Below are 25,361 nucleotides of genomic sequence, written 5' to 3'. Positions count from 1 at the left end.
CCTCCATTGTCTCTGGAGACAGACGGGGGGGGGGGGCCAAGAACAACAAATGGACAGATGCAAGTAATAATAACCTTTGAAGGTGACCTGGAAACTGCAATTAATCCAGAATGCAGCAGCTAGACTGGTGACTGGGAGTGGCCACTGGGACCACATAACACCGGTCCTGAGAGATCTGCATTGGCTCCCAGTATGTTTCCGAGCACAATTCAAAGTGTTGGTGCTGACCTTTAAAGCCTCAGTCCAATATACCTGATGGAGCATCTTCTTGCGGTTCCCTCATTGCGAGAAGTGAGGTTGCAGGGAACCAGGCAGAGGGCCTTCTCGGTAGTGGCGCCCGCCCTGTGGAACGCCCGCCCATCAGATGTCAAGGAAATAAGCAGCTATCTTATCTTTAAAAGACATCTGAAGGCAGCCCTGTTCAGGGATGTTTTTAATATTTAATGCTGTATTGTTTTAAACACTCAATTGGGAGCCGCCCAGAGTGGCTGGGGTATAAATTATATTATTATTATTATTATTATTATTAAGAAGTGAAATGAAGCAAGAAGATATACACACACACATATATATTTATATATTTGGTAAGGGACGCGGGTGGCACAGTGGGTTAAACCACAGAGCCTAGGACTTGCCGATCAGAAGGTTGGCGGTTTGAATCCCTGCGACGGGGTGAGCTCCCGTTGCCCCTGCCAACCTAGCAGTTCGAAAGCACGTCAAAGTGCAAGCAGATAAATAGGTACTGCTCTGGCGGGAAGGTAAACGGCGTTTCCGTGTGCTGCTCTGGTTTGCCAGAAGCGGCTTAGTCATGCTGGCCACATGCAGACAAACGCCAGCTCCCTTGGCCACTAAAGCGAGATGAGCGCCGCAACCCCAGAGTTGGTCACGACTGAACCTAATGGTCCGGGGTCCCTTTACCTTTTCCTGTGTAAATTCCCTTTACCTGTGTAAATTCCCCAGCAGCCTGCTCTTTCCAGCCTGTGCCCAAGGCGGAAGGTCCCTTTCCAACCCCTCCATCCTCAAGAGATCCGAAGATGGAGACCTCAGCCGACCCGACGCCCCGCTGGACGCTCTCCAAGACCCGTGAACTGAGCGAGCCAAGCGGGACAGGAGGCCCCGCCCCCCGGCCTCCCTCTCTTTTGCATATGGCCTCCGATTGGCCGGCGGCCCTCGGGCCACGTTCGTGGCGGCGCTCCCTCTGCCGCCGGCCTTCTTTATCAGCCAAGCGCCCGGCCCGGAGATCTCGCCGCCGCCGCCGCTTCCCTCGCGTCTCTGCGCGTGCGCGGCTCCTCGCCTCAGCCGCGCCGGGTCGGGACGGGAAGGCGGCCGCCGGGATGCCGGGCGGCGGCGAGGGCGAGGGCCAGGGCGGCGGCTGGAGCGTGTCGTTCGCCGGCTGCGGGTTCCTGGGCGTCTACCACGTCGGCGCCGCCAGCTGCCTGCAGGAGAGGGCCCCGCACCTCATCCGCGACGCCCGCCAGGTGTGCGGGGCCTCGGCCGGAGCCCTGACCGGAGCCGTCCTCGTCGGAGGCGGGTCGCTGGGTACGAGCGAAGGGGACGCGCCTGCTCCTCGCTAGTCTCATGGCCTCTTTCCCCTCATTGCTGGGCAATTATTATTATTATTTTGTAATTTTATTCATATTTTATAGTCATATTATTTGGGCGGGCAAACGAAACATTGAGCTTTGGAGGCAGTAATAGCCAGTGGCGTAGCGTGGGTTGTCAGCACCCGGGGCAAGGCAAGTGATTTGCGCCCCCTAACCCGTGGATTTGCGCCCCCTAACCCCCAGATGTTGCACCCGGTGCAGCCGGCCCCCCCCTGCACCTCCCCCCACGCTACGCCACTGGTAATAGCAGAACAGTCCTAAGAGCAGGGAGAATAACCTGGTAATTGCAATAATCGCAACAAAAGCTTTTTAAAAAAATAAAGAACGAAGGTAGCTTAATGCAAGGTTTGCTTTTTTTGCACCGGACGCACGGAGTTGTTATTTTCATTACGATTTATGTATCCGATTCATTAGGCGCTTTTATGTTGCCCGTGGCAACCCAGAGTGGCTTCCAACTCAACCAGCCGCTGGAGGGCGGGTGCCAGGGATATACTTTATTGCTTATTCGGTTTATTAGGCGCTTTTATCTTGCCCAGGGGCGACCCAAAGTGGCTTACACCTGAAAGAAACGGACCCTTGAGGGTGTTCGCCCTAAATATGGAGGAGGGGTGTGTGTTTGTTTGTGTTTGAGGCTGTTGAAAGGGGAGCAAGGCTGCAAATGTCGGAATGAAAGTGCCCAGAATCTGGATCTAGGATCCGAAGCTCAACTCGGGCCCTAATAATGATGGAGAGAGTAACTCTGAATATATGGTGAGGTGCTTGTGCGGCACAGTCTTAGACAGGTGGGAACTTGTGACCCAGCCATGTCTTCCTTTAATACAGGATTGAGCCCAAATGCCTCTCATTAGAAATCAAACACTGACTTCTAATGGTGGGGAAAGTTATGACTTTTTGTGCTCTGTTAACGGAGTCATTGCTGGGTTGTGCAGTGGCTTGGTTAATTTCATTGTACACATTGACAATAAAGGTATTATTATTTTCTTTCTTGAATTGGCAGACTGCCCTTTGTACCTCATTTTTCGAACGTTTCGGAAGTCAAAAGGTCTTCCAGAACGGATTACGTTTGAAAACCGAGGTACACAAATAGTGAAGTCAGCTATGCACCTGCAAGCAGATAAAACTCTTGCTAATTTCCCATCAGATTTCCATTTTAGCAAAGTTTTCCAGCTAGACTACCAGGATTTCCCTGCTCTGCACTCAGTCTTTTTCCCCTCACACGCACAGCGGGTGTCTGTCTAGGAAACCTATCACAGTAACATACGATGGCCAGGCCATTGACCATAACCAGTGATTAAATTGACCAAACTTGCCACAAGATTATAGGGTAGGGTGGGAACCAATATGGATGTTGATGAGAAATGATATAGAATCAGTGACCAGTCATTAAGAGTATATATTGGTGTGTACATATGAGGCTATCTACTGCTTAGGTTAGGGATGGGGACTCTTTGGCCTCCAGATGTTGCTAGAATAAAACTCATCATACCTAGCCATTGACAGTGCTTTGGCTGATGACAGTTGGAGTCCAACAACACCTGGAAAGCCATAGATTTCCCATAGGTTTGACTAAGGGTCAAACACTTGGGACACTTAATGCAATATTAGAAACTTCCATTTATTTTAAAAAAAAGGTTTGTGTGTGGTGATTTTCATCTCAGCCATAGGCAGGGGAAGTTTAATCCTTCCCATAATCCCAACATCAATCAGTACCATTACCACTGCACACTATTGTTATTAGTTTGTAGTCCTTGTAGACCTGAAGGAACATCTCCACTCCCATCACTCAGCCCGGACATGGAGGTCCAGCTCTAAGGGCCCTTACTGCGAGAAGCGAAGTTACAGGGAATTAGACAGAAGGCCATCTTGGTAGTGGCATCCGCCCTGTAGTATAGATGTCAAAGAGATCAACTATATGACTTTCCGAAGATAGGAAATATATAGGGAAGCTTGTTCATGCTTGATAGTATACCTGCAAACCACAACATTGGATATTGGTTAGTTCTTATACTCACCAAACTAAAGATACCAAAGATCCTGAAGGAAATGGAAGTTCTTATTATTATTCAATTGAGAGCACACCTATTGGCAAATATAATTAGCTTTATTGTTGAATAATTTAACATGGCAGTTCTTACCTGCTTAAAAGAATTATGAAGAGGAGCTTTTGTCTCTATGTATAGCCTGTACAGGCTGTTCCCTGCTGTTTTTTAAATTTTGTGTGTAAATGTATTTCAGTATAATTGGTTAAAATACAGAACAGCTCAAAGTTTTAGTACAAAGCTTCTTTATTTACTCATTACTCTGTTTGCTCCTCTCACAAGAGGGGGAAAACCTAATATACCAGAAGGAATATGAAATCCCAACATTTACCAAGTGGAGTTATGCTGTTGTTTGAGGTTCTGGTCACTCTTAGGGCTTCCTATCCTGCCTCAGATGGAAGTCGCTGTCAGCTTTTGTCAGTCATCTTTCACTCCCAACATCCAATATTTATTTCAAAGTGTGTAAGTCACATTGATTTTAAATGACGCAATACTGGAGCCTTATTTAGTTAGCTTTAACTTGATTTATCCAAAGCATCTCCTTCTTTGGTGTAGAGTTTAGAGTGTTGCAGTCAAGACTTAGGTTACCTTTAAAGTGCTTTTCCTCTTTAGTCTATGCCCAGTGAACACATGGCACGGGTTACAAATTGGGGTGGATTGATGTATGTGTATTTATGAGTATTTCATTTAGTGTAAGTCTAGACGTTGGTTAGGAAAATACTGATACACCAGCTAACCCAAATGTGTGGACAAATATTTGTGGATAACTTCTACACCAATGGAACTGATATATTTTCTTTCAAAGTTGTATTTTGTGCAGTGTTAAGAAGCTACTGCTACTATGTACATAATTAAATAACCACAACAGTGACCTTTTAGGCAGTTCTCACTTTGACTTGTTTGCCATGGAGCTCCTCCTGTAAGCTGCAGAATTTTTGGGCACGTTTGAGAGAGCACACTTGGTTCACATGGAGCCCTGGCTTCACTGCTGCTCTGCCTGGACTGATACTGCACTCTTAGAGCTCACCCCAAATACCCTAATAGCTTCTTACTATATAGATCTGACAAAATGATCTGCCCACTTAATCAGAGCACCTTTTTATCCCATTAACATTTCAAACCAATTAACTGATTTAAATATTGTAGCCTAATTGTGATAGTACCAGGAGGATCGTACCTAGTACTTGCATGTCCACCGTTCCACATTATTCTTACTCATTTGAAACAGGACAGGCGTGGCAGACTTCAAGCTTCTGAGCTTTGCTTTGTTTTTACAAGAACCCCAAGGTTTATCGACCAGAGCCAACTGCAAAACAGTGGCATGAGGGGTTGGTGGGCAGGTGTATACTTGGAAGTAAGGAATTAATTTCACACTCGGCCTAGAAACCAGTTTTCAGTACTGAGCTCACAGTCTTTTCATCCAAAATTCAATTCCTAGCTTCACTCCAAAGCTTTGGGTTTCAGCAGCCTAATTTTTTTGGGGGGTGTGGTGTGTGTGGGAAAAGCCTTTTTCATCTTACTAATATTATATATTTATTTATTTATAGCCCTCCTTTTTCTTTGAGGGCTTACATGTAAAGACAAGAATCACTAAAAACAGAAAAAACAACAAAACATTAATAGAATCAAACTATATACATATATAAAATCTGCTTAAAACATACCAGTATTTACAATAAAAACAGCATGGCACAAGATCTTCCATTAAAAGCAGTCAGTTCCCAAAAGCCTTTTGGAACAAGGTCTTCATCTGTTGGCGGAAGACAGCAAGGAGGCAGTCAGTCTAGATTCTCTAGGATGGGAGTTCTAGAGTCTGGGAGCAGCCACCAAGGAGGCCCTCTTCTGTGTCCCCACCAAGCATGGTTGTAAGGGTGGTGGGACCAGGAGAAGGGCCTCTCCTGAAGATCTCAAAACTCGGGCAGGTTCATACGGTCTTCCAGATAGATTGCACCTAAGCTGTGTAGGGCTTTATAGGTCATAACCAGGACTTTCCAGGTACGATTCAAAGTGCCTGGTAGCCAGTGGAGCTCTTCTGACAAGGGAGTCAAAATATGTGCCCTGTAACCAGCCCTGGTCAGCAGTCTGACTGCAGGCCTTTGAGCCAGTTGAAGTTTCTGAGTGCTATTCAAAGGCAGCCCTATGTTACAGTACTATTTATTTAAATATTAAAAGTCAATCCCTTCCCTCTTGTGCTGTCTCCTGACATGAAATGGCATAATAGCAATTTTTGTGAGTTGCAGCATGCTGAATTGTGTGTGAAAATCTTAGTTAAGTACTTAGGGGATTAAACTCTTATCCGTTGAAATGTTGCCTTCACTTTTTAATTAGTGTTCCATTTAACTGAAAGAACATCCTTTCTCAGTGACTAAATATAAACATATGCATATTAGAAAACCTGCTTTGAGCTAAATTAGGTTTTATAGTTTGGGGAAGAGTGTTCAAATTTAGAGCTAAGCATTCCAAAGGACTTGTTCTCCACATTTTATTTTTTATTTGAGTTTTCCTGCATTAGTTAAGAAGTTGTGTGGGCAGATTCTCTTTCGCTGTATTTTCCATTGCTAAGTAACAGTTATAATGGTCTCCCACATTTAGCTAGATTTTTCTTTGCGTCAGATGACATGAGAAAAACTGAGCAGCACCAGGAAGAAAGACTTGGTTGCTTATTGCATAGTGCAAAGAATTTGATTAGTACCTCCACCTTTCAAGGGGGAAAGTCCATGGCCTTTAGTTGAGAGCAAACTATTAAACTATTAAAATAACTTGTATGGCCCAACCATTTAGATGCACAGGTGACAAGTAAACAGTTTTCAAGCACTGTGTTCAAAACACAGGGAAATACAACCATGGGAAGCTGTACATTTAATTACTGGTAAAAACCCCACCCCCAGCACTGCTTTCTAACACCCCCCCCCCACTTTCCTTACCCCCAAGTAGGAAAGCAGCTGGCAGAAGTGATTGGTTTGTTATGGCTTACTGGGAAAGGATCTGCCACTGTTCTAATAAATTGTGCACCTTTTATGGCACTTTGATGATAGATATAGACAGACAGACAGTTTGGTGCTTAATGGCTGCAGTGCTCTACACCAGGGATTTGGAAAGTGTCTCTTTATATACCTTTGGGCTACAGCTCCCATCATCTCCGACCACTGGCCAATGTAGGTGGGGCAGTGTAGGAACTCCAACAACACCTGGTGTTTGTTCCCCATGCCAGGAAGTTAGTCCTTTTGAGCTCAGTGAGGCTGACTTCTGAGTAGGACAGCATAGCTTGGTAAAATGTACGTGTCAATTAGATTTCACCACCAATATCAAAATTAGTATATCTTTTTTTGGCGTTATTAAATGAAATATAAATTCTGTGCAAATCTACATTATAATCCAACTTTCACTGATTGGTAAAAAATATAATAACTTATTATTTAATTAATCATATTCTGTCTGTATTGACCCCTTCAAGATGTTTCAGCTCTTTCTGTGCCCTGCATTAGTAGGTCAAATTCCTCTTGGAAAGCTGAATTTAACTTCCTTTCTGGGCATGAAATTGATGACCAAAGGCTAAAAAGCAGCCCTCATAAACTGGTAGTAGTAGTAGTTCATTTGCTGTCTTTTGATTGGGTGAGGAAAATAAGCTGACATGTGGGACGATTAGTCCTCTCCCCCGTAGAGAAGGTTACTGCAGGACATTAACCTATTCCATTTATTGGGCAGCTCTTGGGGAGAGAGAGAGAGAAGGAAACCTCTGCTAATGCCTTTAGATTATCAAAGTACCAGCAATGGCTGATCTAAAATACAATATTTAGAAAATAGTTTGGGAGTGTGCTCTTTTCAGAATAGTTACACACGTCCTTGGGCAGATAGCAGAGTTTGTTTAATTTGGAAAAGTATTATCTCTTCTAATGAAATGCTGTTATTAAAATGTATTTTCAGGCCACCTATGGCAAATAAATAAATCAATGAATGATAAAGTTACCTAACATACCTTTAGTATGTCATGGCCCCATATTCTTTTTTTCCTTATTCACTTATTATTAGAGTTTGGATGCTTGCCAGTTGACTGGTCAAATAATGTCAATTGACTGGTCAATTCATTGAGGTCAGATATTCCCTGACAGCTATGATGCTGTTGACATTTGAAGAATTGGCCTGCTGTCACAACTTAGCATAACTACATTTCAGAATCTATTTTTTAATAGTTGAAATGACTTTGATTTTTTGTTTGTTTTAAACTTGTAACTTCAGGCTGACCCTGTCAAAGATAGAAACTATCTGGGAAATTGTTCACTCACGTAATACAGATAAAAGTTTTAATAATTTGTTTTTTGAAAGGTTATAGCTTGTGCTCTGAACTCATGCTGAGTTTCAAAGGCGCACCATGGTCAAGACCCCATGGCACATTCTGATCACAATTTTTTTGTTTTGTGACCCCTGACAGTTTGGTTTCCACAATTACATGCAGTAATGTATCTTTCAGCTGAAGCTTGTGCAGATGTTCTGGGTCTAGCCAGAGAAGCAAGAAAGCGAAATCTTGGCCCTCTTCATCCTTCCTTTAACGTGATGAAGATTATAAGGGATGGACTTTGCAAAAATCTTCCTGAAAACACTCATCAGTTGATATCAGGGAAACTTTCCATTTCACTTACCAGAGTGTCTGATGGCAAAAATGTGATGGTATCCAACTTTAATTCCAAAGAAGAAGTCATACAGGTATATTCTCATTTTAACCATGTTAATAATATTCAGAATATTTCACATTTGTCTCAATCTTATTTTTAATTTGTTTCCTCATATTCCTTTTTAGGAAATGTTCCTATTAAAAATGCAGTATGCAACTAACCTTTCTTTTCTTTTTGACAGGCTTTGCTTTGTAGTTCATTTGTGCCTATATATTGTGGCCTCATCCCACCTTCGTTTAGAGGGGTGGTAAGTACCTGCTCATTCTTCCATACTATAAACCAGCATGAGAAGGCTGATGATGATGATAGAAAAGGTGGGAAGATGTAAATCTTGCCATTCTGATGTCTTCTATGTTGTGTGCCCTTCATATACATGGCAAAAAATAGTTACAAAATAATCATTACAATGTAATGTAACAGTTGTTTTAAGGAAACTAGATATTAATTCTTTAAAAATAAAATCTATTTTGGGCTTTTGTTTTTATTCTTCTTGTGCATCAATTTGAAGATGGAAGAACTAAGGAAATGGGATGCCTCTATTGGCACACAAAGAGGGATGCGGGTGGCGCTGTGGGTTAAACCACAGAGCCTAGGGCTTGCCGATCAGAAGGTCGGTGGTTCGAATCCCCGCAACGGGGTGAGCTCCTGTTGCTTGGTCCCTGCTCCTGTCAACCTAGCAGTTCGAAAGCACGTCAAAGTGCAAGTAGATAAATAGGTACCACTCCAGCGGGAAGGTAAACGGCGTTTCCGTGTGCTGCTCTGGTTCACCAGAAGCGGCTTAGTCATGCTGGCCACATGACCTGGAAGCTGTACGCCGGCTCCCTCGGCCAATAAAGCGAGATGAGTGCCGCAACCTCAGAGTCAGCCACGACTGGACCTAATGGTCAGGGGTCCCTTTACCTTTACCTATTGGCACACAAAGTATGTAGGGTGCCACACTGCATGATATTGTATGAAGCAGAAGGGTGTGCCTCCTGCTTGGCCATGTTGTCCTATTATTAGGAATCTGTGAATCATCCTTGGAAGTTCATTGTATGCAAATCTCTTTATTTGTGCACTCCATGGAGCACACATATCTGTACATGAATATGTTACTTGGTACATATGCACATAGATTTAGCAATACAGACATACAGTAGTTTGTATCTGGGCTTGGGCTTGTATGTGTTGGTTGAGAACTGTCTTGCAGAGTACCAGATGAAGCGATCTTAAAGATGAGATGCTAATTGTTATCCTCTTAATTGTCCTTTCTTAAGCAGTGTATTTCAAGGCCTTACGTAGAACTTGAGGAATCCTATTAAAGGCTGCCTGCATCTTAGTTGAAAGGAAGCATGGAGATGTTGATCTTTGCTAGTGTGGTTTTGCCTTCCTACTTTAGTAATAAGAAAAGAAAAATGATTCAGATCAAGTACGTGCACATTACAGATGGTTAAAAAGTAGTGCTAATATTCGTGTGAAAGCTTCATGTGACATTTTTTTTACTTCAAAATAACAACTGCAAAGAATAACAGTGATTTAGTGATAATTTTTTTGAAAAGCCTGCTGATCTAGATTTTTTATAAGTCTTATATTCATCCATTTTTACTCTTTAAAAGCTGAATTCCTATATGAGGTGCAAGGTAGCATATTAGACTAAATCCATGGTTCAGGTTAATCTGGTTGCTTTGCCCTCGTGGCTGGACAGTTATGTTACCTAAAAGGATTTAGTTGGGTGACAAACATGAGACATGCCTGAAGGCCTACTTAATTTTATGAATTGGCTTTGCCACTCAGTATTGGCATAGAAACAAAACTATAGGAGGATGTGTGCAGATCGTGCAGAAGCCTGCAGTTCTCACACACAATCCTGACATCTCCTATTTGGGATCTTTTGACGCAGAGGCCTGGTCACTCTCTAGAATTTGGTGCCCTGAGAGTTAACAAGGACAACAAAGATAGATCTAAAGTAAATTTTATTGTATCAAAAGGAGAATTAGTAAATATGATAATCAGTAAACAACACACTAACAGTAGGCTAGGTTTGCAAGAGTTTTACATGAATAAAAGAGATTGAGCAGGAAAAGAGTGTGAGAGGAGACTGTTGCCTGGATGAGGGAAGAGATTGGCTGAAAGGGTGGAGGTGGTACCAGATGGAAATTGGTGCTGCCTTGCTCTAGAGAGAGAAGGGGAGGTGGCAAAGGAAGAAGGTAGCTTGGAGGGCTTTGCGGAGCTTCAGGAAAGTTCTTTAGGTAAGAATCTGAAGAATCAGGTGGGATACTTTTGGGTGGCAATGGGTCGCGAGGGAAGGAGAATATGAGGTTGTTGGTATGAGACGGCCAATGAAGAAGAAAAGGGCATAGCAAGGGGAAGAAAGAGCAGGTCTGGCTGGGAAACAGGGACCGATTGGGCTGGAAAGAGGGGGAAAGTAAGAATTTGGCCAGCTGGCTAACTTGTTAGGGAAGAGAGAAGGGGGGAGGTTCTGAGAGGCTGGGGTTTGCTATAGGGAAGGTGAAGGGGCCTCTTCAGCAACAGAAAGGGAATAGAGACAGGAAAGGAGAAGGGACAGGTAGAGTCCACGGGAACCTTCCTGTTCAGTGATGTAAGGTATCTTTGAAACATGAAAGATTCGTACCTCTTAAGGTGAAAAGCATCACCCTTTATGCTCAAGTTGGACTTAAAAATAAAAACAAGGACTGCAAATCCTGTCTTCCTGGCTATGACCAGAGGTTAAAGGTTTTAAGTGGCACCAGTCAGGAAGAAATTGTCCCAAGTGTCTGAGAAATGGCTTCTAAAATGCATTTTCATTGTGCTTTCCAAGTGAGATATCGAAAGGAGTTTAGCACATCTTTTGAGATATTTGGCTTATTGAAATGACTTGATTAGTAATTGTGGGGAGGGGGAGGATGTGACATTTGGGGTTATCATACAGTCATTTAACAATTCTAGAAGGAGTTGGATGTTTTATTTAACTTTAAAATTACAAATGATAAAGGAGGGTGGCAGATAATTTACAGGAAAGGAGACAGCAGAGGTGTTTCCTCTCAGCTTGCTTGAAATGTGGTCTGCCTCAGTTGCTGTAATGACTGTAATGGAGGCTCTCTCCAGGCCTCTCCTAGCCAAAACCTAACAGCTTCCTTGGGTATAGGCAACCTTAGCAAAAGCTGGATTTTTAAGGCTGATTTGTATCAAGAGTATGCCCTTTGCTCAAACTAGGGTGAACATTGGAACCTTGGTTGGGGAAGGGGCAGGGTGAGAAGGATGTGAGCCCTATGAAACACAAAAGAGAGTTGTATATTTCCTTAGCTAATGTTTTCACCAGGGCTGAATTTAGCCTCCTAAGTATGGTGCATGCCAAAAGAGAGCCCATAACATTGCTTCCAATGTTGCAGAAGCTGCTGGGCAGCATATAATCTGGGATGTGCACCTGCACATTTTCAGACATTACTTGCGATCCCGAGGTGCACAAAGCTCTGTTGCTGTTCTGAGCAATGGCTTGTGTTGGGTCAGTACCTGCTCACATATAATACTACCACTGAAAGGTGTGGCAAGTGGAAATACTAGGCTTCCTTTCTGAAGTTGCAGAGCAAGCCAGTTAAATTTTGCTTTAAGCAAATAGATTCCTTATCTTTCTTTCTTCTTCCCTTCCCAAAGCGCTACGTCGATGGTGGAATAAGTGACAACTTACCTCAGTATGACTCAAAAAACACCATCACAATTTCACCTTTTGCTGGGGAGTGTGACATTTGTCCCAAGGGCAACTCTGCAAACTTCCATGAAGTGAACTTCACCAACACCAGCATTCAGTTTAGCCTAGGGAACATCTACCGTTTAACTCAAGCACTTTTTCCTCCAGAACCCAAGGTATGTATATTCACTATTTTCTCTTACCCAATTGCTAGTTTGTTGGCATGTATGTTTATATGTTCCTACCATGGAATGCTAGACAGATGCAGCTCTCCAAAGGTATAGTTGTGTTTAAATTTCTAAATTTTTGTATTTATATAAATTTATAGCCCGCCTTTCCTCCTAGAAGCTCATGCTGGCATAAATGGTTTTCCCACTCCACATTTAATCTAGATATTAGAGGATGATCACGCGCTACTTGAGTGCATCTTAGGGGCACGTTTAGTAAATTCATTGAGAGCAATTCTTACTAGCAAGGAACAATGTAAATGGTGGTAACCCTCCTCAGTTTGCAATATTGGGGTGGCTGTTGAGCAATGATTGGGGCAGTTTTGGTGCAGTTAAGGTTTGAAGAAGGAGGTGTGCAATGCTCTGCGGTACAATTACTGTATAATTGTTTTCTTTCATTATGATAAAGTGCTTACTGAGCCTTTTGGTAATGTGTCAACAGAGTATTAGCTGGCATGAGATGCCTTTCTGTATGTTGCTCTTTGGGAATTTTCAATATTCTCTATTTTTCTGTGAACAAGATGATGCCTCCCTGCCCCCCAAAAAATTAGTCAAAAATTGGGGGTTTGCCTTATACACAGAGTTATATGGTAAGTCTTGAGTGAGCTGGCAACTCCTGAGTCACAGAGTGCTGGCCTCAGAGCTGGCTGAAGAGGTGAGGCAGTGCCCAGGCAAGGAGGGAGCGTGGCCACAGTGTGATGCGAAGTCAGGCGCAGGCTGGAGAAAAAGCTCAACAGCTTTTTAGCTGATTTCCCACAAAACCTGAACAACTGTAAATACTGATTTCTTTATTTTGGGCTCCCAAAAGTAGGGGTTGTCTTATACATGGGGTTGTGTTATACACGGAAAAATACGGTACTTCCTCCTTACTAGTTTTTTGTAACCTTATTTTCAGGTGCTAGGAGAGATCTGTGAACAAGGCTATTCGGATGCTCTTAGATATTTGAAAGAAAATGGTACGTCACTGTGATTTCAAATATATAATATGGTGAACAGAATGTCAGTCACAATGTCATGATAGGTCTGTGCATTTTTGTATACGGATGAAAGATGCTGACCATGGTTGCTCATATCTTTGTGACATCAAGTTCAGATTACACACTCTGTGTTGGACTGAACAACGTTCAGAAACTTCAGTTAGTTCAAAATACAGTTGCTAATATCAGCTGGAACCCAGCATATATAGATTCTACATTGTAGATGTATAGGATCATCTTCACTGACTCCCAAACTGTTGCTGAACCCAGTTCAAACTTGATTATATTCTAATACTTATTTATTAAATTTATATACTGCCTTTCATCCATAGAGCTCAGAGCGGGTCACAGCATAAATATTTTCTTCTAAGCAGTTGGAGACTTGGATATTGGAAGGATTCTGCCTTCCCACGTGATCCTACCTATGAACGTAGCTTATTATCTGTGTTCACATGCTGCAGAAAGTGTGGTCCAGGGAAAATTCAGCAGTGACTACATAGCATCTGAGGCAGTACAATTGTGGCTTCAACTCTACTTGTATAATAAGAGTTTGTGCCATGCAATGCGGACAGTGTTTTCTATCAGAAGTGGGTGATGCTAGACTTGCCAGAGTCTTATCATTCCATCTTCTTAGTATCATGTTTTCTCGATACATGATGCAGCTGCAGGTATCATGAGCCATTTTCCCCTCAGGGACTTGGAAGACTAAGGTGACTTTAAGTTTATATAACTGTGGCCATACACTTTGGGAAATGGATAAATCTTCGTTAGAGAGTTGAGCTTGGATTTAAGTTTCTTAACTTCATTTCAGTGGGTCTACTCTAAGTGTAACTTATTTGGCATGGCACAATGGCCTGAGCCTACTTAATTTCACAGAAATTACATTGACTTTTACAATTACAGGCAACCTTGTGGTTTGTTCTTGAGATCCAGTATTTTTTTCCTGAACACACATGGCTTAGACATTCCAACTCTTACCAAAAAGATCCAGGAGCAGCTGTAGTTTTAAAGCCCACTCAGCAACCTGGGGTCTACACTGGTAGAAATGATTGTCCTTTTGTAACACTCTTTTAAACCAGTCTTAGTAAAGAATGCCAGCATGGTAAAGTTTATGGCTTGGTTCAGTGTTAAAGCCACCCCATGGTATGTCTGGCCACGCAGAACAGACTTCTGGCCCAGTGTGCCCTCCTTCGCTCATGTTCTAATTCCTTCCATTCCAGATTTGTGCAAACCATAGGTTGTCTCACAAATGGAATTGGAACCCAGTCGCAGCCTGTGGTTTGTGCCATAATTTGTCTGGTGTGGATGTCATGGTTAACTATAGTTTGAGTGAGGGAATCAGAATGTTTAAGGTGAAGACTGTTCATGATAGCCAAACTATAGTTTGGTTTTTAGATTTGAAACAGGCATTTGGGGTGGGGCACAAGGAATGCAGTTTTTCCTTTGAAAATGGGCTTTGCCTGGCCAGTTTGGAGGTACAGAGGCAATGGGCTAATTCTCTACTGTTTGTCAGGGATAGGATTCCACTTTTAAGAGATTTCTAGGCTGGCAATGCTCATTTCCATCAGTTTTTCTACTCTTGCGTTGCCCACTTCAGACAATATATGACCTTCTTTCTTCAAGATTTGAAAGTTTATACTAGAAGACTTTTCAACCTAGGAGTAGTGCAGTCTTTATGCCCTCTTCCAACTCTGTTTTGCAATATGGTGCCTGTCATGCTCTTGAATACAAAAACACCATCACATCAGAAGCTGTTTTTATTCTGTCTTCCTCAGGTATACTGTATGATTCAGTTTTAGTTGACTTGGCCTTAACAAAGGAAAACCATCAGGAATGTGTTCAGACCCCAGATTATGCTGATAAAAAAACAGTTGCAGCAAATGAAGCAAAAAAAGATTTGCAAGATGAAGAAATGCTTATTGATCAGCTGCAATTAGCTGCCTGGCCATTGGATGGAACCATTTTTGAGAATCTACCTCCTAGACTCCGTAAAGGTAGAGATTTAAAGTAACCTCATTTTTATTGTAAAACTAAGTTTCATCAAATTATTCCAGTAATTACTAATGATACTGTCAATGCATACAACATTGGGTATCGTCCAGCCAGGATTCAGCACTTGTAAATCCAACGTGAGTTCAGCGGGAGAACATTTAGCACATTCTTAAATTTCTCCCATTGAAATCCATGGTACTTTAAAGTGTTTGACTTGGGCTGGATCATGACCAGTGCTTTTAACTGCATCTGTAGTGCCTTGTTTCTGTAACATAGTGAATTGTATTAACTCTGGCCAGTTATTATATACTATGACAAAAGTTTGTTTTTCAGTTTATTTTTGCTAATCATCTTTACATACTTTAATCTTATGCATAAAATAACTGAGAAACCTACTATTGCTACTTATCAGCGGCATAGCATGGGTTGCTGGTGCCCGGGGTGGGCAAGCCACTGCTGCTGCCAGAGCGTCCCCCCAAACCAGAGCCAAGTGGGGCTGCGTTGTGCCACCTGCCCGGCCACACAGGGGGAAGCCAGGGGCCAATGTGGCTCTTTGGCAAATCCTCTCGACACCTGCAGAGAAGAGGGCCAGGCCAGGCTGCGCTGGGGTTACCCCTTGCCAGCCTCCCTCTGCCTGCACCTTCTCACCCTGGGCTGCTCTGCCGCCTTCACCAAGCCAGGGATCCCTACAGAAGCTGGCGACTGCATGGGGGTACCTGGTTGCGCCCCTCAGAATTTTGCGCCCAGGGCCTCGGCCCCCCCAGCCCCCATGGTACTTATAACAGGACAAATAATAAGCATTCAGTACAGGAGTATCTGGAATACTGTGCAAATTGATCTAGTAACACAGTTTAACTAAGAACTTGGGTATATATTTGTGCATCACAGAAGAGTCTTCTTTGGCCACCTTTGAATGAAAGTTATTAATGTTGGATACTAACTAAACCTTGGTGCAGACGTGGCTTTCTGGATGCACATGGAAAAAGCATGTACCTATTAGACAAACTATAACAGAGCAAGTGGGGTGAGAAGGAGAAGGAATAAGCCAGGCGGACTAATTCCTTTCTCTTCCTTGCTTGGCACTTGCCCCTCACTCAGCTTCCTGTCTTCCATGTTCAGAAGAGCTGGAGTTTTATTCTAAGGCTGTAAGGAAAGAAAAACAAGTAAATTGCAAGGAGAACTATCCAGTGAATAAGCTGTTGAATAGAAATCTTGGTTGAGTTGTGCTATGAGTGAGCAAGAAAATAAATGTTTTTTCAAAGCTTTTGAGGGCCAAAATGCATTGCTTTTTCTGAACTAAAATTGTGGAAAAACATATTTTTATAATACAAAAAGGTTTTGAGTGTAAAAGAGTAAAAAATTCCTGTTCTTGGAGGATCCACCCCTGGCTTTTTTCTCGAGTCTGTTCTGATTGAAAGGAAGGAAACTTCGAATAATGATTCACAGAACAGTGACACAGTGAGCAGCCACTTCTGATTGTATATCGACTGCATGAGGAACGCTAGGATAATCAGATTGTACATGAAGCAGACTTGGTGGAATTACCTGTCCCCATTAGAAGCTGACTGAACATTACTGAAATTTATACCAGCCAGATGGTGATGAATTGGCCCGTATGTATATAGGAGAGTACTAGGTGCATTTAGTTGAGTTCTGTCATGAGAAAGCCTGCTGTGGGTTATGTAGCACGATTCCAGGCAATGCTTCATCACTCTTGCAGAATCTAGAAGCCATTATGTTCATGTTCAGTTGATATTAATGATTGTATAAATGACAGCATTGCAGGAGGCTTGTAAAGAGAAATGTGGACTCTATGCTCAGCTTTCTAAATTTCTACCAATGCGACTGATGTCCTATGTGATGCTGCCGTATACTCTGCCAGTTGAGTCAGCATATTTTGTGGCCTTAAGGTGAGTGTTAAGCATGGAAGTCTGCCCTTGTACTAGTGTTTTTATATAGCACATTTTCTAAGGGCTCACAAGCCTTAAAATAATTCTTTTTTAAAAAATTCGTATGTATACCAATTTTCTTATAAAAATTAAATCCTGCTAGACAGGAAAGTATTATCTCTGCATTGCACATGGGATGGAATGAATGAGTGGAATACTGCTGAGAGGTAACAATATACCGTATTTTTCGCTCTATATGACGCTCCAGACCATAAGACGCACCTAGTTTTTGGAGAAGGAAAACAAGAAAAAAATTATTCTGAATCTCAGAAGCCAGAACAACAAGAGGGATCGCTGCGCAGCGAAAGCAGTGATCCCTCTTGCTGTTCTGGCTTCTGGGATAGCTGCGCAGCCTGCATTCGCTCCATAAGACGCACACACATTTCCCCTTTTTAGGAGGGAAAAAGTGAGTCTTATAGAGCAAAAAATACGGTATTTAGGTAACTTTTGTAGTCATGGCTAAAGTTTGATTGAACTTAGAACTTCCAGGCTCACAGCTTAACCACTATATTATTCTTAAAACGATTAACTGAGAAATAGTAGATATATTTTCTTTTCCATGTGTGCTTTTTGTGTTCAGTTTCATAAACTTGGTATGTGCATGAAGCTTACTTTTAAAACCCTATATTTTAATTGGTGTGCATCTCCAGATTTAACTGAGAAACTGGCTGCGTAGGGAACTCTGTTCAAGGAGTTTGCAATGATAAAGGCCCTTTAAAACATAGCAGTAATATTTCCAAACCTGTTGTAGAGAAAAAGCTAAAAATTAAACACCCCTATTAAAAATTAAACACACATGGGTGGTGCTGTGGTGTAAACCACAGAGCCTAGGGCTTGCCGATCGGAAGGTCGGTTGTTTGAATCCCGGGGACAGGGTGAGCTCCCGTTGTCTGGTCCCAGCTCCTGTCACCCTAGCAGTTCGAAAGCACGTCAAAGTGCAAGTAGATAAATAGGTACCACTCCGGCAGGAAGGTAAATGGCGTTTCCATGCGGTGCTCTGGTTTTGCCAGAAGTGGCTTAGTCATGTTGGCCACATGACCCGGAAAAACTGTCTGCGGACAAACACCGGCTCCCTCGGCCTGTAAAGCGAGATGAGCACCGCAACCCCAGAGTCACCTGTGACTGGACTTAACTGTCAGGGGTCCGTTATCTTTACCTTTTTATTGTGTTTAATTATAAGCCACCCTGAGACCTGTGAGTATTGGGCAGTATATAAATTTAGTCAATCAGTCAATAAAGCAAGAAGCCAGCAAGCCAAGTTTTAGGTGGGGCAGATTGGCTGATGTCCATAAGAAGCATTAGTAAAATGGCTTTCCTGTCTCTCTGCCCAAAGTCCTTCACTCCTATATGGCATTTTCTCAAATCAGGGTTCTGCCTGAAACACTATTATTTATTCCTTACAGATTAGTAGACTGGTTTCCTGATATCCCTGATGATGTGCGATGGATGCAAGGTCAGCTCTGTCAAGTTGTGGGCACAGTATACTCCAAAGCAAGGAAAAGATTACTGAGTATTCCCAGGTATATCTTATGCTGCTACATGCTTCACGCTGCACATTTGTTGGTCAGGTGCAGACATAATATTTCAAATTGCTTAATCATTGTGAGTGTGCTATAGATCTATCCACTCCCTCTCAATCATTCCATGAACACCCATTCCTTCTCTTTTTGTTGGTAGCCATGGTTTAGTGTTACGTTTGCAATGAAATTAACACTGACTGTGGTTTAAAGTAGATGTGACATTAAATGTAAGCAGTTCACATGCAATTGGCTTTTATATGGCATATGTAATCCATTTTATTCTGATTAGCAGCTCTAGTATTAGTTTTTGTAAGTTGTACTTGCCCCTTGTTCTTGTGATTCACTTCTTCTTTTAAACAAACTTCTCTCCCCCTGCATCTCTTACTTTTTAATGTTTTAATTTACTTGCCTCCCTCTCACAACTTTAGCGCTATCTCAATGCTCTGATGCTCATCTGTCTGCACTAAAAAGCTGTAGGAAATGATGCAGAGCAAAAGGCAGGCCACAAGACAGCAGTCATGCAAGTTTCATTGCCTTTTTAAAAAAATGGGGCCACTTTTTGTATAAGAAATGTGTAGTATTTGAGGAATACCCAAGAATATTAACTGATGTGTGCATGCAAACACTGTGAAATACAGGATTGCACACTCTTGGAATGTTACAATTGCTGGTGTCTTTTCAAAACCCTCTTTCTACCCCTGTTCTCATCCATGGCTGGAGTATGTGTTAAGATGCCACCCACTCCCCATTTTAACCAATAGCAAAAACTTGGAATAGGTTTAGACATTTTTGCTAAGGAAATGGTAATTTGAATAAAATCACCAAACCAGGAATGACCACAGGAAAGAATTGTTTGGCTGCTTCCTCTCCCCATCCCTACCTCTCTCCTTTGCTAGCATAAAATGAAGAGTAGCAAAGAGTCATGAATTACATAGAAAACTATTAAAGCTAATAAATAGAAACTTGAATAGCATGAATGAAATTCTAGTTAAATCAGAGTTGTTTAATTAATTGACACAGGGTAATCCTATACAGTGGTACCTTGGTTCTCAAACTTAATCTGTTCTGGAAGTCTGTTCCAAAACCAAAGTGTTCCAAAACCAAGGCACGCTTTCCCATAGAAAGTAATCTAAAATGGATTAATCCATTCCAGACTTTTAAAAACAACCCCTAAAACAGCAATTTAACATCATTTACTATCTAATGAGACCATTGATCCATAAAGTGAAAGCAGTAATCAATGTACCGTACTATAAAATAAATAAGACAGTATTGTAGATGATCAAAATAAAAATTATTATTTTTTCTTAACTACACTGATGATAGTCATTGTTTGCATGGGGGGGGGGGGCTTTTATCCATTTCCGCAGTCACACAGTCAATCAATCAGTAGCTGAACTGGGTTCCACGCAGTCAAAAAAATAGATTAACCGAAAAAGCCTCAAAAACGCAAAATAAATAACAAAAGCGCCAAACTTAATCCGTTCCAGAAGTCTGTTTCATTTCCAAAATGTTCAGAAACCAAGGCGCAGCTTCTGGTTGGTGCAGGCGCCCCAGAAACAATAGCTGACAACTGCATTGGATGTTCAGCTTCCAAAAAACGTTCGAAAACCGGAACACTTACTTCCGGGTTTTTGGTGTTTGGGAACCAAGGTGTTTGAGAATCAAGGTACCACTGTATAAATATGTTTTCAGTGAATTTTTTTTTAAAACCCTATTCAGTCATTTACTGCTGATTGGATGAGGATGGGGAGCATATTCCATCTTTATATATGATAAAAATCAAAAGTTGCTGAAGAGTCACTGAGATTTATTCTTCTTTTTTACAGCAAGGAAAACAGTGCACTGATTAGAAAGTGTCAGAGTTCCCCCCTGAACACAAGTCTTCACTCTTCTTACTGCCCTCCTAAAATGCCTCATTCTTCCACACACCTGGAAGAGTGGCTTTTGGATCTTCCATACTGTGAGGACTTGGTTAAGAAAGAAGCTGCAGTGGGTGTAAACGAAAGCTTGGACTCCATGCCTCCCTTTTTTATGAGCTCTGAAGAATCGGGAGTGGAAGTGGATTTTGACTCCTCCTCCGAAAAGAGTTTCCAGACTGCCTCTGAGGACTAGCTTAAGAACTGTGGCATAGACAAAGAAATCTCAGTCTTGGAGGCATCAGTTTATCTAGCAGATTGCCAAACAGTCTTTTGGAAGACTGGCTTACACTAGATGACAAAATGCCTTTGAGGAATCTTTTGTGGAAAGAGAAATGTGCTGTTCTGGTCTGGCTTCCTGATAATGACTAAAGGATTAAGAAGACCCTAGTGCAATAGAACATGGTTTACCTAAACAAGATTTTCGGCAGGAAAAAGTGATTCAAGTCTTCTGATTTCTATTGGGACAAAGCATTTTTAGCAAAACCACTTCATTTTAAAGTATTTAACTTTTATAATAGTCTTTTTCTTGTTTGTCTTCATATGTGGCGTTAGCACTTGAGCAAAATCAAACAGAGTGTGTTCAGATGACTATGGCATATAGGAATTTTTTGGAAGGCCTCTGAAGCTTTACTTGCCTTATGCATGATACTTGTGGGAATTGTTAACATCAGTTACACTCCTTATCGTAAGGCTTCATTGTTTTTCAGAAAGATAGTATTTAGGAGGCATTGTGTGTTCTAACAAGTGTGCCCCCCCCCCGCGTGATTCTTTCTCCCTCATTGGGCTGGAGGAGAAGCCACAGGTGTAGTTCAGAATTTAGTGCAATGCACATGTGCCACTCCACACCAGAGAATCCTTATGGGCTGAATTCAATCCCAATAAACAGTACTTTAACAATGTTTTACTGAAGGAATCTAATTGTAGACCATTTTCTCTTGGAGAAGGCAGTATGGTGTGGATCAGTGGAAGTATCAGCTGCAGATGCCATCAAGACATGGGTTGAATGATTTACCTATGCAAATAGCCGAGAAGTTACAGTGTGATTTGTAATTAATGGAGCTTAAAAGCTTATTATTATTTCTTGTAATCAATTAGCACTGGAAGATTTTGAAAACAGATTAAAATCTGAAAAATGAACTGTATATGGCTTCCCTGAAGTAATCACAGAAAACATTCTGTTCTCCGTTGCACTAAATTCAAACCATTTTAGCCCAGTCTTTACTAACAAAAAATGTGCCAATATGTTTTTTCAGTTTTATTATAGGTTAGGTCTTAAGATGCCTAACACGTGAGAGCTGACAGTAGTGCTGAATCATGAATAAGCTACTTTTCAAATTGTTTTAATTTTAGAAGTAAATGTGTTAAGATAAATAGCCTCTCTGAAATCTGGATACCATATTTGATAGTGATGCTTTGAGTATTCCTTGCCCACCATTATTCATCACTTTAAAGTGACAAGGATACTTATTTATGGTGTAGGTTTTACATTGCATTCTCCAAAATGGTAAATGATGAAGAAATGCTGGTCCCATAGGCTGTTGATCACCCTCCCCTGGCATGGCACTTGGAGGACTGGTCTGCAGTGATGCTGTCTTAGCATAATGGCCTAAGAGTCAATCAAATAGATTTTGGCTTGGGAGTCTATGTTAGGAATGAGGTGGATTATATTTTGACAAAAATCAAAGCCTTCATAAGAATGGGAAGTCTTGTGTATTTATTTTAATTATTGACTATGGGCAAGTTTAATTTTGACCAAGCATTTAGCAGTCTTTCAGTTATGACTTTATACAGTGAAAACCGAAGGAAGTGCTGTTTTTAGAAAAACAACAACGAAGCTACATTTTAAATTTTTAACATTGCAAAAACTTTCTTATTTATATCCTTGCTGGTGCTATTTCATTCACGATATAGACATAAATGAGTTATTTTGTGTGATCACTGATTGTATGCTTTATCTTGATTGCATTTCCAAAATGGGCCAGAATATTGTTCCAATCACTAATGTTTATATAAAGCAGCAAAATAAAGAGACAAAAATGTTTTTGATGTCTGCTCTTTATAATAGCAAAATGAATTTAAGATAATCGTGGTTGGAAGGAGGGAGCTCAAGGAATATATTGCATTGTAAAAGCAGTAGCTTCCAATTTTTTTTTGGCCAGTGCCCTCTTGGTTCCATAAACTCATCCATGGTGCCGCTTACCTTACCCTATAAAAAGAATTATTCAGAACAGTGATAAATACAAAACAGTAACAGTTAATTGTACATTTATTCAAAATCCAGTTATCACTATTTAGTTTAACTAATTCAACAAAATTATTGAACCTGATCCAGTGATACCAACTTTTCAAAGACTATTAGTAATTTACATCACCAGAATCCCTCCTGCTGCCCCTCCACATAATATCCCCCCCCCAGGACTGGTACCACCCACTTTGGGAGCCACTGCTATAAGGTTTTAAAGTCTTTTAACGAGGTTGTATATTTAAGCTATGGAATTACAAAAACCGAAGCCTGTATTTCTGCTTGTGCCATTGTACTGAAGAGCCATCGAAACCTCTTTGAGGCTTCGGAAAATATTTAAAGATTGGTCCCTGCTGTTGCTGGCAAGACGTCCTTCTCCCTCTCCGTTCACTGAAATTCATAGTGAACAAATATTGATTTCTACCTCCTGTTCTTAAAAATTATATATTTTGAAAATGAATAGAAAGCTTAAAATTCAATATTCCAAGGTTTGTATTTCTTCTATGGAGTGGCAATATTTTTGAGATATATATTCTGCCACATTATTCCACAAGACAAGGACATCTTTTACATGGGAAGTATCTCTTGTAGCCTTTGTGCTCCATCTGCGGTGGTTGGAAAAGAATGTGTCTGGCAGGGATAAAGATAACAGGTGGAGATGTTGGGTGCAAAGTATGTATGTACACACCTTAAGGGATTACAGCTGTACTGCAACAGCTATCTCAAGCAGAGCCCCTGGGTCCAGAGTTCTTTTTCTCAACTTCTCTAAAAGCTAAATGTTTTTATAGTTACAATGTAAATTCAGTGAGGCTATGGAAAATGTCGTTTGGTTTTCAAAAAAGTTTTTTCAGTCTGTTTGGCTGGCAACATTAAACTACAATACTTGCTATTTATGTTATATTCTGTTCAATATGAAGAACAATTGATAATAATACTAGTATTTGTTGATCACTTTGTAATGAAAGAGAAATGTCCCAAAGCAACTTAAAATAAAATAGAAACAAAATCAATCAAAAGTCAAATTAAGAATGATGTACAATACACAGTACAGTGGTACCTCGGGTTAAGTATTTAATTCGTTCCGAGGTCTGTTCTTAACCTGAAATTGTTCTTAACCTGAAGCACCACTTTAGCTAATGGTGCCTCCTGCTGCCACCGTGCTGCCGCTCCACGATTTCTGTTCTCATCCTGAAACACTATTTCTGGGTTAGCGGAGCCTGTAACATAAAGCGTATGTAACCTGAGGTACCACTGTATCTAAAATAATAATTGAACAATGCCATAAGGACAACTTCCTATCCTCCAAAAAGACTAACACAGCAGTAGAGGCTAGCGCAATCACCAAAGGCCTAGGTAAACAAAAATGCCTTGTGGCTAAAAACTTAGAATTATAGGACCAGGCATATTTCATTGGGGCATACATTCAGCTGCACACAGTCACTCCTGAAAAAGCCTGTTCTTGGCTATTTCTTCTGCATTTTCCTCAGATGAGGCACATAGAGAAGCAACTCTGCAGGGGCTGGACCGGTTTGTTTTAGCAGAGGCTTGGGATTCCTGAACTACATGAGGTTTTGTAAGTCAAAGCCACCCTTTTAAATTGAGCCTAGAAACTAACTGGTAGCCAGTGCAAGCAGGCCAGAATCAGTGTAATAAGCTCAGATCTTCTGGTCTCTGTAATCAAATGGCTGATTTCTACACTAGCTGTAGTTTCCAAACAGTCTTCAAAGGAAGGCCCCATGTATAACATTGCGGTAATCTAATCTACAAACGATAAGAATATAGTCCACTAAATCTAGATTATACCTGTGCAAATACGGTCAAAGCTAGGCCACAAACTCAAGCCGGCAGAAGGTTTCCGTGCAACCATGTACACTTATGCCTCTAGCAACAGCAGTGGATCCAGGAATTAAAGAATGGCATGGTTGGGAGGGATCCCAATGGTCATCTAGTCTACCCCACCCCCTGCGATGCAGGAATCTCAACCAGCTCATACAGGACAAATGGCCATCCAACCTCTGCTTAAAAACCTCTGCACATGTCTCTATCTCCATGCTATATACCTGCTCCTTTAGTGGTAGAACAGGTTGGACACCCATGCAGCCTAGGAAATTGCCCCAAAACTGCCTCAGTCAGTTTTTCCCGGATGGAGCTTCAGTTTATTGCTTCTCATCCACTCTTCTACCAAGGCGAGGCACTGATCCGGTACATCCCCTGCCAGACTTATAGGTGTCAAGGAGGTAGAGCATCAACATACTGATGAGTAAAGGTAAAGGTACCCCTGCCCGTACGCGCCAGTCTTGCCAGACTCTAGGGTTGTGCGCTCATCTCACTCTATAGGCCGGGAGCCAGCGCTGTCCGCAGACACTTCTGGGTCACGTGGCCAGCGTGATGAAGCTGCTCCGGCGAACCAGCACCAGAGCAGCACACGGAACGCCGTTAACCTTCCCGCTATAAAGCTGTCCCTATTTATCTACTTGCACTTTGACGTGCATTCAAACTGCTAGGTGGGCAGGAGCTGGGACCGAACGACGGGAGCTCACCCCGCCGTGGGGATT

At 41.8% G+C, this 25,361-nt stretch overlaps 2 protein-coding genes and 1 long non-coding RNA gene across 3 annotated transcripts in view; 2 read left to right on the top strand and 1 right to left on the bottom strand.

Moving 5' to 3' along the window:
* Positions 1–25,361, top strand: part of PARVB (parvin beta) — a 172,967-nt gene that overhangs the window by 78,202 nt on the left and 69,404 nt on the right. The window lies entirely within an intron of this gene.
* Positions 1,206–22,605, top strand: LOC310706959 (1-acylglycerol-3-phosphate O-acyltransferase Pnpla3-like). The gene is made up of 9 exons (XM_083503397.1): positions 1,206–1,539; positions 8,112–8,344; positions 8,495–8,560; positions 11,944–12,153; positions 13,100–13,160; positions 14,957–15,175; positions 16,951–17,083; positions 18,526–18,642; positions 20,472–22,605. The coding sequence occupies exons 1-9, from the start codon at positions 1,335–1,337 to the stop codon at positions 20,755–20,757; spliced, it is 1,530 nt and encodes a 509-aa protein (XP_083359523.1). The 5' UTR covers positions 1,206–1,334; the 3' UTR covers positions 20,758–22,605.
* LOC310707040 lies at positions 3,230–11,937 on the bottom strand. Its single transcript, XR_014526288.1, has 2 exons — positions 9,220–11,937; positions 3,230–8,849 (listed from the first exon to the last, which is right to left on the bottom strand). It is a non-coding gene; the product is annotated as an uncharacterized lncRNA (long non-coding RNA).

Source organism: Podarcis liolepis, assembly GCF_965112155.1.
Source record: "Podarcis liolepis genome assembly, chromosome: 5".
NCBI classification, from domain to species: domain Eukaryota; kingdom Metazoa; phylum Chordata; class Lepidosauria; order Squamata; family Lacertidae; genus Podarcis; species Podarcis liolepis.
Note: the sequence above shows the minus strand (reverse complement) of the source record. Positions and strands in the feature narration are given on the sequence as shown.

What these genes read in the sequence shown, in the direction of transcription:
- LOC310706959 (XM_083503397.1), top strand. Translation starts at nt 1,335, where the DNA reads ATGCCGGGCGGCGGCGAGGGCGAGGGCCAGGGCGGCGGCTGGAGCGTG. An exon ending in TTTTTCCTCCAGAACCCAAG is followed by an intron (nt 12,154 to 13,099) that starts GTATGTATATTC and finishes CCTTATTTTCAG; the next exon opens with GTGCTAGGAGAGATCTGTGA. An exon ending in ACCTCCTAGACTCCGTAAAG is followed by an intron (nt 15,176 to 16,950) that starts GTAGAGATTTAA and finishes TATAAATGACAG; the next exon opens with CATTGCAGGAGGCTTGTAAA.